The 13,050-nt window shown below is 51.8% G+C and overlaps 1 protein-coding gene across 2 annotated transcripts; it reads left to right on the top strand.

Moving 5' to 3' along the window:
- Nucleotides 1-477: 477 nt before the first annotated feature.
- NDUFV3 (NADH:ubiquinone oxidoreductase subunit V3) lies at nucleotides 478-11,936 on the top strand. 2 transcript variants are annotated; one of them, XM_043593517.1, is made up of 4 exons: nucleotides 478-617; nucleotides 2,078-2,198; nucleotides 8,376-9,461; nucleotides 11,706-11,936. In XM_043593517.1, the coding sequence occupies exons 1-4, from the start codon at nucleotides 570-572 to the stop codon at nucleotides 11,867-11,869; spliced, it is 1,419 nt and encodes a 472-aa protein (XP_043449452.1). In that variant the 5' UTR covers nucleotides 478-569; the 3' UTR covers nucleotides 11,870-11,936. The 2 variants fall into 2 exon arrangements, with proteins under 2 accessions (XP_043449452.1, XP_043449453.1); XM_043593518.1 differs by lacking the exon at nucleotides 8,376-9,461.
- Nucleotides 11,937-13,050: the final 1,114 nt, after the last annotated feature.

The following is a 13,050-nucleotide window of genomic DNA, read 5'->3' as shown; positions in this document are numbered from 1 at the left end:
CATATAGCTCTGGTACAGGTGCCCTCATGGCCCCAAAGCGTGCCCTCGGCCGCCTGCAGGATGAGCAAGGAACGGTGGAGACCATGGGTGGCCACGCCCATCGGAGGATGGGGTGCGACCCGACGCCACAAGGTGGGCACGCTGAGGCCGCGGACCTCACGTGCCGAAGGGCTTCCAGCCCATCAAACACAGACGACTCTGGGTCAGGGCCAGGGACGTCCAGGGTACGGTCTGAGGCCGGTGCACCTGGGAAAGAGACGCGAGCAGAAGCCGCGCCCGCCCTCCGCAGACAAGGACACGACAACACCCTCTTCGGCGGCCACGCGCGCGTCCAGCCCCCGGCGGCACCCGCGCGAACAGCTCCGTCTGTGATTGGCAGCTGCACGGGGGCGTGGCCTCGGCGCGCGCAGCCCGGCGGCCTCTGACCCGCTCCGCCCGCCCCCGTCCCTGCCTGTGATTGGTGCCTTCGGCCCAGGGGGCGGGCCGTCAGCCGGTGGTGCGCGCGCATCTGTGGAGTCAGTCCTGGAGCGACCTCTGCCTGGCCAGGCCCGCCCCCGCGTGTCACAGTCATGGCGGCCTCTCTTCTGCTGCGGCAAGGACGGTCGGGGGCAATGAAGGTAAAGGGAGCCGGGCCGGCGGCCGGGAGCCCGCGTAGGGCCGGGGCGAGGGGCACCTCCAGCCGTACGGGTGGGCCCATGACGCGGTTCCAGGGTGGAAGAGAGGGCGCTGGGCCGGAGCAGGTGGCCGCGGGCCGTGGGGGGGGCGCGGCGAACGGACACTGACCCCGATCTCCTGGGGAGCCCCCGGCGTGCGGTGCCAAGGTCGCGGGCAGGTGCGAGGGCTCCCAGGTGTCCTGCGCCGCCGCGCTCGCTCCGAGACGTTGAGGACCGCGTCTTGACCTCTTACGTAGCCTGGAGGGGAGAGGAGGGGACTCTCGGGTACCTGGGTGACCCGGTAACTGTCTTGGCAGCCACTAAGATGCCCGCTTACATGATCCTGTCTGGGAAAAGAGAGGAAGACAGAGGGCTTTCTTTTTACGTGTAGAAAAAATGTGAGATCATTGCCCTGCGTTTAAATTTGCAAAAGTCTCTTACAAAAGCACTTCCTATTCATTGCGAGATAGAGCGTACAGATGGGGGGAGATCTGTTTCCGAGAGTCCACCGTTTAGTCCTTGAAACACCTGGTTCCAAATAATTTTTTCAGCTTTCACACGTACTTATAGTCATAAACATAAAAAGATATGTTTTTACCTTCGTGTATGTAGGAGAGGCACCTTTGTTCTGTATGCAGCTTCTAGAAAGGCGCCTAGCACATAGCAGCTGTCAGTAAATACATGTTGAGTGAATTATCAGTTTAGGTTTGCCATTTATGATACATTGTATGTGGTTTTAGTATATGTGCTGCCGAAGCGAGCACTCATTGTATGTGGTTTTGAAGCAGTTATCCACCTGCATCATTACTAACAGCCAGATAGTATTTCTTCTTTTTATTTTTTAATTTTTTTTAATGCTTGTGTATTTCTGAGAGATAGAGAGAGAGAGAGAGAGAGAGAGCAAGCAGGGGAGTGGCAGATAGAGAGGGAGACACAGAATCCGAAGCAGGCTCCAGGCTCTGAACCGTCAGCACAGAGCCCAACAGGGCTTGAACTCACAAACCGCGAGATCGTGACCTGAGCCGAAGTCAGATGCTTAACTGACTGAGCCACCCAGGCTCCCAGGTAGTATTTCTTCTCGTTGGTGTTCTAAGTGTAGGAAAACACTTTATTATTTGGTAGGTTAAATAGTAGTTGGGGGCTACAAACAGTATGCACAGGAGAAACTGTTTTTGACTTTTCTTGGAGTTACATAGTTCATAGTGACTGTCATGTGTTTTCTTTCTTGCAACTTTTTTTGTATTTTCCAAAATTTCCATATGTTATGAAAATTGTAATAACCGTTAGAAATATGACATGAATGCTATGTTATAACACGTTATATAGCACATGTAATGCATGTAATGATATATAACGTCTATAGGTCGTAATAGCTTCCAAATGGCATGACTCTAAAATGTCCATATTTGTTCATCCTCTGTCAGACTATGCTCCTAGACGCACGAGTGTTTCGAGGACTTGCTCCCTCAGTGTCTCTCTCTGCGGAATCAGGGAAGAGCGAAAAGGGACTGCCACCAAATCCCAAGAAGCAAAGTCCACCAAAAAGTAAGATTTTAATGATAGTCCCAAGGGGAGAATAATGCAAAGTAAACAAATCAGTCCGCTTTCCAGGCGTGAAGAGTTTTACGAACCACATAATTCGATTCTTCATCTCCAGCCGTGTCCAGATTATAATCCGACATCGGATCTGTGGCAGATTTTAGACCAAACACATCACTAATGCAACAGCCCTTGACTCAGCATTTAGCCCTGAACCAGTTCTGTCTGTGTTTTCTAAGTGCTGTGCTCTGATGTGTGGCCAGGGGACCTTTGGATGGCCCTGATACAGATGCTGTGCTCCCGTGGCAGCCCTGAGCCCCACCTTGCTTTTCTCTCCCCCCCAGCTGCGACGCTTCTCAGTGTCTCAGAAACACAGATTGGCTTCCCAGGCTTCGTGGGCCACCGTCCAGGACTGCGGGCCTCCTTTCATGACCGTGGGGAGGGAGTTAAGAGCAGGAACAGTTTTCCATTACCGCTCACTTTGATGAAGCACGATGTCTGATCTCTGTCCGGCTTTGTCCAGAGTCATTTTGACTTTTATTGCTGGATTTTACTTTTTTTTTTTTTTTTTCTCTCCTTCCTGAATACCAACGTAGCATATCCTCATGGAAGGAAAATACAATGTGCGACACTGTTTTAAATACTTGTGGGAATGCTCGTTATTAATGACTGACCATAGGGGGCGCCTGGCTGGCTCAGTCAGTGGAACCTGGGACTCTGTCTCAAGATTGTGAGTTCAAGTCCCGCGTTGGGTGTAGAGTTGATTTAAAAATAAAATCTTAGGGTGCCTGGGTGGCTCAGTTGGTTAAGCGTCTGGCTTTGGCTCAGGTCGTGATCTCACGGTTCATGAATTCTGGCCCCATGTCGGGCTCTGTGCTGACAGCTCGGAGCCTGGAGCCCGCTTCAGATTCCGTGTCTTCCTCTCTCTCTCTCTCTCTCTCACTCTCTCTCTCACTTTCTCAAAAATAAACACGAAAAATTTTTTTCTGGGGCAGCTGGGTGGCTTAGTTGGTCAAGTATCTCACTCTTGGTTTCAGCTCAGGTCGTGATCTCGCAATTCGTGAGTTTGAGCCCCACGTTGGGCTCTGCTCTGATGAAATGGAGCCTGCTTGGGATTCCTGTCTCCTGGGATTCCTCTCTCCTGGGGTTCCTCTCTCCCTTTCTCTTTACCCTCCCCAGCGCACACTCTCTCTCGCACATGCTTTCTCAAAAAATAAATATAATTTAAAAAACTAATGCGAACAGCCAGAATGTCAGTTAAATTCTGCATTACACATAGCACATTTTTGACATTCTTTCAATGTTTACTGATGATTAGTGAATCTCATTGCTAATGTTATTGATGCCTTTGGTGATTCTTAGTCTTGTTTCTGCAATCCTACATCATAGGTTTTTGAAGCTGACTTAATGGATTTTAAAATATTGTGGCAGAGTCAAAGATTCCTCCCCTTTTTTTAATGTTTATATATATATATTTTTAATTTTTTTAATCTTTATTTTTGACAGAGAGAGAGAGAGAGAGAGAGAGACAGTGTGAGTGGGGGAGGAACAGAGAGAGGGAGACACAGAATCCAAAGCAGGCTGCAGGCTCCGAGCTGTCAGCACAGAGCCTGATGCGGGGCTTGAACCCATGAACTGTGAGATCATGACCTGAGCTGAAGTCGGACGCTTAACCGACTGAGCCACCCAGGCACCCCAGTGTTTATATATTTTTGAGAGAGACAGAGCTTGAGCAGGGGAGGCGGGGGGCACAGAGAGAGGGAAACACAGAATCGGAAGCAGCCTCCAGGCTCTGAGCTGTCAGCACAGAGCCCGATGTAGGGCTTGAAGCCACGGACCGTGAGATCATGACCTGAGCTGAAGTCGGACGCTTTACCGACTGAGCCACCCAGGCGTCCCCAAAGATCCTTTTTTAAACATGCTTCTATGTGTGAGTAGAATAGGGTGCTTGTTTATGTAACAGTTTTAGGCGCAGTTATGAGCAGGGAACATTGACCTAGGAGTTGGCCCTGGGCCTGTGTAGTTTGGTCATCAGTCTGGATGAGGTTTTTCCCCGCCTGAGTGGGGTCAGCGCGCAGGCCGTGCTAGGCCCCTGTGAGGGGGATATATGTGTGCGGTGTCGACTGAGTGTAGAGTGCTTTCAGGTGGGAAGACAGTATTGCGAACTACGCTGTCTTTAATTCGTGTGAGATCTGTGTATAATCTAAAAGTACTTATAATCCCTGTATGAAGGAATTTCTAAACCGACATGTACAGGCCTCAGTGTTTGCCCGAGATGTCAGCGCTCGTAAGACTGGTCAAGCGAAAAACGCGGAAATGCTTTCTGCCCGCTGGTGGCCCATTAACGCCCCAGGGTGAAGCCCTGTCTGCTCTCACTGGCTTTGGGAGCTTTAACGGCAGTTTCCCGCATGCAGATCTGGCCCTGTGCGCTCACCCTTGGGGTCCCATCTCTAGGCAAAGTGCCTGCCTCAGAGGCAGGACCCCGGGGTTCCAGACGACGTTCTGCCCTATTCCTTCTGGGACTCCAGCTTCTCGTAGTGCTTGCTTCCTTCCTGAGGAGAGCCACCAACGTAGATGTCAGGGACCAGGGTCTCCTCGCAGGTGCCCCTCCAGACGGTCCTCTCAGTCCAGTCACTATGGCAACAATCAGTACTGAGTCATCGGCTAAAGACTCCTGTGCCGCCTTTTCAAGGGTCTGTCCAGAGGCCACAGTTAATTATTCCTTTCAAGTCCTCATTTCAGTCTGAAGGGTGAGGAATCTCTGGAAATAGGGATTTGTTGTGTTTACTTCTAACCAGCAGAGCCCGGCATACGTTGTCCCGTCTGGTCCTCACAACCCGTGAGCAGGCGGTAGTCATCTCCCTGCCTTAGATGAGAGAGCGGAGGAGGGAAGAGGCCTGTGAGCTGCCCAAGGCCACACGTGTGTTAGGAGTGGAGCCGGATGTAAACCCGGGCAGGAAGGCCCCAGCATCTTCTCCGTGCTGTCTTGCCTCTGAGAAAATCTCAGTCCTCAGACAAGCAAGCAGACAAGCAACTCTATAGTCCTATACATGGAAAAGAGTTTTAGTTCACATAAAATTTGAGTAACTGTGCTCCTTCCTGTTGTGTCGAAATGTGCTTTGTTTCCGAGATTGGTTTTGTGACCCAGTGACGAGATCTGGAAGAATTTTTTTTTAACTTTTTTTTTTTTTTTAACGTTTATTTATTATTGAGAGACAAAGCGTGAACAGAGAAGGGGCAGAGAGAGAGGGAGACACAGAATCGGAAGCAGGCTCTGAGCTGTCAGCACAGAGCCTGACGCGGGGCTCGAACTCACGGACCGCGAGATCCGTTCATGACCTGAGCCGAAGCCAGATGCTTAGCCAACTGAGCCACCCAGGCGCCCCAGAATTTTTTTTTTTAATTTTTTTAAATGTTTATTTTTGAGAGAGAGAGAGAGAGAGAGACGGAGTGTGAGCAGGGGAGGGGTAGAAAGAGAGGGAGACACAGAATCTGAAGCAGGATCTCGGCTCAGCTGTCAGCACAGAGCCTGACATGGGGCTCGAACCCACAAACCATGAGATCATGACCTGAGCCACAGTCAGATGCCCAGCCGACTGAGCCACCCAGGTGCCCCAAGATCTGGAAGAATACTAAGGTGGCTAATCCATTTCAAACACCATCGTCATTTGTGCCTGCGTTAGGGAGACCACCAGAAACGTGTAGGTCATGGCCTCACTTTTCGCCCCAGCAGGAAAGAGACCTGGGAAATACAACTAAGTTCAGTTGGAGAAGAGGTGGAGACGCAGTACAGCTTCTCCATCTGCACGGTTACCAGTGTTTGTGCGCCTTTACCGTGCACAGGCCGTGGTCATTTATCCGTTCTCCGGCAGAGTAGACACAGCCCCGGAGGTCACCGTCTTGTGCTGTGAGATGTGCCTGCGTGGCCAGCCTTACCTAGGTGGTTTCGTGTTTTCATAGATTTGTTTCTCGAGGGAGGTCAGTATCAAACTAAAACAGTATGTGGGCGTCCTGCTCTGGCCAAAAGTGTGCGACTTTGTGAAAACCAGCAGGCGAAGTCAACGTGCGAGCCCTCGTTCCTCTAGGTGATGGTGCTGTTTCCCAAATGACGTCATTCTGCACCTCACGGCGGGGCCACACTTGGTCCGCTCCCTGCGCCCTGCATCAGCGGCTACCTACCGGTGGGGGTTCCCAGCCATTGTGGCAGTTTCCTTCGGGGGTCGCAGGGGTGGGGGGGGGGGGGGGGCGGTTGCTGGGCCCGTGCTGCACTGGGCCAGAAATTGACTCTCAATTAAAGGAAAATGCATTTCTGTTTTGGTCCGGTGGACTTTCCCTGCAATTCTCCCAGTAACTTAGCATGAATAATGAAAATGCTCTTATGTCGTATAATAGGAATTTCCTCTTCAAAGAGAATTTTTAAATGTTAGTCCCATATGGAGTTTTCTTTCCATTGTCAGTGGGTGATAACTCAGCCTGTAACGTAGTTCCGATCACTTATTTGCAGTTTTTAAATCTCCACCACATACTTTGGAAGATTCGGGAATTGTAATTTTTCTATTCAAAACAGCCCATGTAAGATACACCTTGTTTTTAGTTAATTTTTCATACTTGGAGCATTCATGCCCAACGTAAACGTGGGTGCATGGTACAGGTGAGCGGGCACACGACGTGCGGGGCCTGCTAGGAACCGCTGAGCTGATTCAGGTATGGTTTACAGAGACAGAGAGAACAGAGCGTTCAAGTGTGTATACATTCCTTTGCCTCATTTTCAGGTTTCTCGTGACCCTGGAGCTCTGTGAGAGTCCTGAAGTTAGGTCAGCACCCGCCTAGCATGCGGAGTGCAGATTCTGGGCTGGCACGTAGCCACAGCTTCCGACGTGGCATGGAGGAGGTAGGGGTGAAGGTGCTGACGGAGGGGGTGGAGGGGGTGGAGGTGACGGATGTAAACAGTCCCCTCTGCTCTGGCTGCCCGGTCAAGCCCTTTCGCACCGCCCGGTTTCCTCTCCGGCCCATTTCTGATTCTTGGTGTTTTCTCGGGTTTCTTGGGTCGTTTTCTGTCCATCTATCATGGGTAGGTCCCTGAGCTCAGAAACCAATTAGAACCCTTTTTGGACACTGGTAAGATGGTGATCTTAGGAATACGTTTTTTTCCCCACTTGAGAGAAGCAGGATTCAGATCTTTTCAGTATAAAGTAGACAGACCCCCTAGACTTGAAAGTGAAGTCTCTGCATTTAAAATTTGCTCGTCTGTAATGTGTGTAATTGCGGCTTTAGATTTGGAAAGTAATTTTAATTTATAAAAACTTGTCTTATATTTTTCTTTAAATCTGCAGGGTTAGAAAGGGTTTACCACCTGAGAAAACTGAATGAAGTTAGTTCTGATCAACTTACTGTGCGGTGTTATTTTTTTTAATAATTGATGCTATGAAATATAAAGGTTTTATATTAGCCCTTTTCCTTTTTTTACAGCTTAAAACCTGTTGTTCATGTATATATATCTCGTTATCAGTTTATTTTAGATTCTTTTGGTCGTGTAATGCTTTCCTTTGGCCAAGGAGATCCCCGAATGACTTCTGATTTTGAAGGGCTCGTCTCCTCCTTAGGGCACCTTGATGTGAACGACATTATCCTCTTCCCGGTACCCTGCAGCACTTAAACACGTGTGTGTGCGGACCCAAACCCAAACCAGGTTCTTGTCTCTAGTTGTGCTTTCTGGGTTTTCAGAAAGTTCAGGTTCGTCCAGCGTGGATAACTTTTTTAATATTCGAGAGGCATCAGTTTTCTTAAAGATTTAAGAAAGTACACATTTCTAAAGCTTGCAGTAGTCATTGGAAAATATCTTTGTGGTTTAACGAATTGAGCTTTGGATGAAGTAGTCGTTTAAAAATGAGCATCAAAGAATTTGGCATTGTGAGAAGTGGAGACAAGTTTGTTACTCCTGTTGGTAAAAACAGCTGCTTGTTAGTTTTTCAGCTGCAAAGGAATGACCTACATTTCTTACTGTTCTCTCTCAGGCGGCTTGACTTTGACCTAAGAGTGAGTTCCCATGGAACATTCCTTAGGATGATTACACTGAAGATATTACAATAGCAAGTTGTTATTTAACGAGCCATCTGTGACTTATGAATTTGGATTGTTGTACAAAATATTGAGAATAACGTTCCTCTTTATGCCATTTCCTAGATGTAGTGGAACCAAAGGAGAGGGGCCAACCCGTAGCCACCCCAACAGCAGCTGAATTGTCTAAAAACTTGTCTTCGCCCCGTGCTCACCCGTCAGTTGTGAGTCCGGGCGGGCTGGTAGCTGGCCCCGGCCCCGGCCCCGAAGGCAGCATGCTATTCACAGCCGAAGGGGCTCCAGAGTTCCGGTCGCGAAAGACTGTCGTAGAGACGCCTCAGAAAGTTCTGTCTCCACTCAGGAAGCAGGGCACGGATGCAAAAGCTCTTAGGGAGAGCAGGGGAGATGATTCATCTTCATCGTCCTCTTCGTCCAGCTCCTCCGATTCCGACTCCGAGGGGGAGGGGGAGAGCTCCACAGCTGACCCCCAGGGGACGAGCAGGGGCAGAGGAGGGCCTCCCAGACCGCAGGCGTCCCGCCCCCTCGAAGATGGAGCCCCCAGAATTGCAGTAGTCGCCAAAGAGAAGCCCCGCTCGCAGCCAGACGTCCCCCCTCCCGAGAGGCCCCGTCCGGCCAAGAAGAAAGGGGGCACCATCAAGCCGCCAGAGGACAGAAAAGACACAAAACGCAAAAGCACAACACCCAAGCCACAAGCAGATAAAGAGTTTATGAAACAAAACGTCAAGGAAAAGCAATTCCAGAAAATTGTTAGATCAAGTGAAACCGATAAAGAAGGCCAAAAGCTGCCCAAAGTTGACGAAGTCCTGCCTGCTCATACAGAGTCAGGATTGTCTACACAGCCGGCTGGCGGCCCAGCGCCCATTCAGTGGAGGGAAAGAACCGGAACAGCAAGACCGCTGCCAGCAGCTCCTGAGGCCAGCGAGAGACACCGGGGCCAACATGCAGCGGAGCGTGGTGGGGAGGTGGCTTTCCCCCTGTTCAGCAAAGTAAATTTGGGGGCGCAGGTGACGGAGGGAACCCTGAAGGCCGCGGGAGAGACTCTGGAAGGTCAGGCACCAGTCCGAAGTTTGAAGCCGGTTCCTGCTCCTAGCGAAGGCGATTTCCAGGACAAGGCCGCGGGCCCAGAGCCTGAGGGTGGGGCCGGGATGGCAGAAGACCCTGCCCCTCCAGGAGGGCCGGACGGCACCCAGGGTATACCTTCACTTGCGCCCTTGAGATCCCTGCTTTCCCGGGCGGGTGGTGGGCCTTCGGAGGCCTGTGCGCCCCGAGGAGGGGTCCAGGTAGTCAGGCACCTGCAGCACGGCCTCCGGCGGGCAGAGGACTGTGCCGGGCTCCGGAGGGACCCACGCCTTGTGCGCGGCATCCCTGGGGCATTTCCTGTTTATTTTGTGGTGAAACAGCGTGCGCTTGGCCCTCCTGGCTGTCCCACGGCCAGGGTGATGTTTCAACTCTAGTGGTTTCACGGCCCCCTTCGCTTTGGAAGGTGTCCATGAACTTTCAGGGCCTCTGGTCAGCGGGAAGGGGGTCCTGATTCACTCCCACAGCGAAGAGCCGTGCTTATCCCTGACGTGGGGTTTGGGGGGATACGAGGGGTGTTGCTTTTAGGTTTCTTAGACCGGAGGGGAAGTCCCCATTTTGGGAAGTCCCGCAGTAAGTGACACTGGGGCAGCCTGGGGCGGCTTTAGTCTTCTTTCCGCTGGGTGACGTTTCCTTCTCTGATTTACCCCAAAACACAATGGGCTGCTTTGTTTTTCCATATTGAATTTTTTTTTTTTTTTAAAGTTCTTTTCTTTTTTTAATTTTTTTTCAACGTTTATTTTTGGGACAGAGAGAGACAGAGCATGAATGGGGGAGGGGCAGAGAGAGAGGGAGACACAGAATCGGAAACAGGCTCCAGGCTCCGAGCCATCAGCCCAGAGCCTGACGCGGGGCTCGAACTCCCGGACCGCGAGATCGTGACCTGGCTGAAGTCGGACGCTTAACCGACTGCGCCACCCAGGCGCCCCTGAATTTTTATGAAGGGCTATTTGCCATCACAGATTTTTAGGGTTTTATTCCTATTATGCTCCTGACTTGTGCATCGAATTTTATGAAGGCACATGCTGTAGCCGGGTCGTGGCGAAGCCGGCAGGGCCGTCCCCGGGTTCAGAGCTGGGCCCCGCAGAGTGTCTGTAAAATGCTGCGTTGCTAACAAACCTGGCCCCTTATTTGCTCCTTAGTCTTCCTAAAGCCTCCGCCTTTGCCTGATGTCCATTATGTGCTAATCGTTATTGGTTGCGTTCCGTTGACAGAATTTGTGTGTTTTCTCCCTTCCGTTTTCTCCCTCTTTCATTAATACACAAAGTGCCAGCCTTGTCCAGACTTGGAGAGTGCAGTTCCTGATGCTACAAATTGGAGACGAAAACCAAAACTTAGGATGATGACAGCAAACCATTGTTGTTTTTCTCGTACTCCGTTTGCCCTTTGGGGGGTAAGGAGGCCGCCCAGGAGCACAGCCCCCGTGTGGTGTCGCTGAGCAGTCCTCTGCTCGGGTTCCTGCCCCACGCTTCCCTCCAGCTAACACCTTCCCTGTATCCGCCAATGTGCCTGCACCACACGGGGAGTCTCTGCTCGAGATCGGGAAGGTGTCAGCTCTGCATAAGTCCTCGCTTTTGTGTAACACAGCCGAAGACGTGACAAACAGAGCTTTGGGTGTGAATTCCGATGGTGGAAAGTGTGCTTAGGTGATTTCCTGTGCAGCCTGGGTAGCCGTGCAGGGGCCTCCCGGCAGGCTCCGCCGTGTGCCCTCGTGCGGACGTCCCAGGGCAGGAGAGCTGCGTTCTTTTGCTTCAGCTGTGCACTTTGAGTTTTAGATCACCGAATGTCCTTTTTCCACGTGAAGAAATACAACTCAGCTTGTACGTTTTAGCCTGAATCGAAAGTATTCCAGCAGCTTTTTCAAAAAAAGTTGAAAACTTTGCATCTCACTTCCAGTTCCCCTTAACTTTGTTACGTTGTTCAGACAGAGTCTAGTTTCGCGTATCCAGAGACTTAGAGGGCTCACCCGGCTTCTGCTTTTGAACGTTTTTTTCTGCAAATAGTTCATTCCTACTCCTGTAGATCTACTTGTCTCTCTTGCTCCCTCAAGTCCTGAAAGTCCCTGCATCCTTGTCGTAGGCGTTTTCACAGCTCTGCACAGCACGGGCCGGGGAGCGGACAGAGTAGGCTGTTCAGACGCCTCGTAAGAACCAGCGGCTCCCACCGCGGCGGCTGCGAGGTTTAGAGTACGTCTTCCGCTAATTCCTTTATTTCGCGTCTGAGGATCCTGTAGCTTTCACCGGCTTCCCTAGTTAGACAGTTTATCTCAGGATGCGGGGCGCGCGGTGTCTGAGAGCTGAGCCCCGCGGGAACGCCGCCTGTCCCACGTTCTCACGGGCCTTGCGTTTCCCCCCACAGAGTCCGCTCACGCCGCCAGCGCCTCCGAGCCACTGGACAACGCCACCTACAAGAACCTGCAGCACCACGACTATACCCCGTACACCTTCTTAGACCTCAACCTGGACCTGTCCAAGTTCAGGATGCCCCAGCCCTCGTCAGGACGGGAGTCCCCTCGCCACTGAGCGCCCCCTTCAGAGAGTAACTTCCCCGTTGTCTGGGCTACAGAAATAAAATCCGCCCCGGTCGTGAGGCCTCGTGTGTGATCGGTGTCCCTCGTACGGTGAACGCTGAGCTAGCAACCCTGCTCTCTGACCATTGGTTCGACGGGCATCAGAAACGTCTGTGCACAAGGGGTTTTCCTCTCATTGTAAAGCTGGGGTCCGCCGCACAGATCGTAGCATTAGAGAGCCGTAGGGGCTTTCCATCAGCGTGTGTCCGCTGTGCCGAGTCCCTGGTCAGTCTAACGTCCGTCTGCTTGCCAGCCAGGTGCCCATACGTGTGCTGAGGACATCTGATTTGGTAGACCTAGCTTCTGATCATCGAAGATAGGGTTTCACTGATTTTATCTCCTGTACTGCAGAGACTAAAACATTAGGTTCTAGCACTTTATCGTTAGAGAAGGAATGGAATCCTTTTTGTTCGCCAGAATCCGGTGTTTGATGTAAACTCAGGCGGGATGGGGGGTTGAAGTTTTGTGGGGCCCATCAGCAGCTCCGTCCCCGATGGCCGCGGCGGGCTCCGGATAGCGTTGCTTACGCCCCCGGGGCGTAAGCGGGGTGTGTCGGGCTGTGTGTTTGCACTCGCACCCTGCAGGGACCAGTGGAGGTGAGGTTACGCCCGACCACGAGAGCGGAGGTGGGAGATGCGTCCGTTTGTCAGGGCAGAAGTCTGTCTACCCGCTGGTGTCACAGCCGTGGTTTGCTCTGTTCTCACATGGCCCTTGTTCCTGTGCCCGGACCCCAGGGCATCACCTCCCTTCATTTGCATTCTGGTCCCCGGCCTCGAGTCTGCAGCACACAGTGTGGTGCATGGAATTCTGTTCCACGTGTCTGTCACCCTAGTATTGTCATCATCCGCCTCCGAGTTTATTACCGCCGAGGGAGACGCTTGGCGACTCCGCGAGCTTCTCCTGATCGCATTGTTTTATCAGAAAAGTACCAAAGCCACATTACCCAAAAGGGAGAAAATGGAAAACCCCTAGGGCCACGGTGCCAGCCCCGCAGTCACTGATGTGTCACACACCTCCCGGTGGTGGTGGCTTCAGAGAGGTCGTCCCACGACATGCAGACGGTTCTCTCTCCTGCTAGCTGTGCCCATGTGATACCTGGCTTTGCAAACCGTGGCCCGCAGAACCTGTGCGGTG

This window comes from Prionailurus bengalensis, chromosome C2, assembly GCF_016509475.1.
Source record: "Prionailurus bengalensis isolate Pbe53 chromosome C2, Fcat_Pben_1.1_paternal_pri, whole genome shotgun sequence".
Lineage (NCBI taxonomy): Eukaryota > Metazoa > Chordata > Mammalia > Carnivora > Felidae > Prionailurus > Prionailurus bengalensis.
This window is presented reverse-complemented; position numbering and strand designations above follow the sequence as displayed.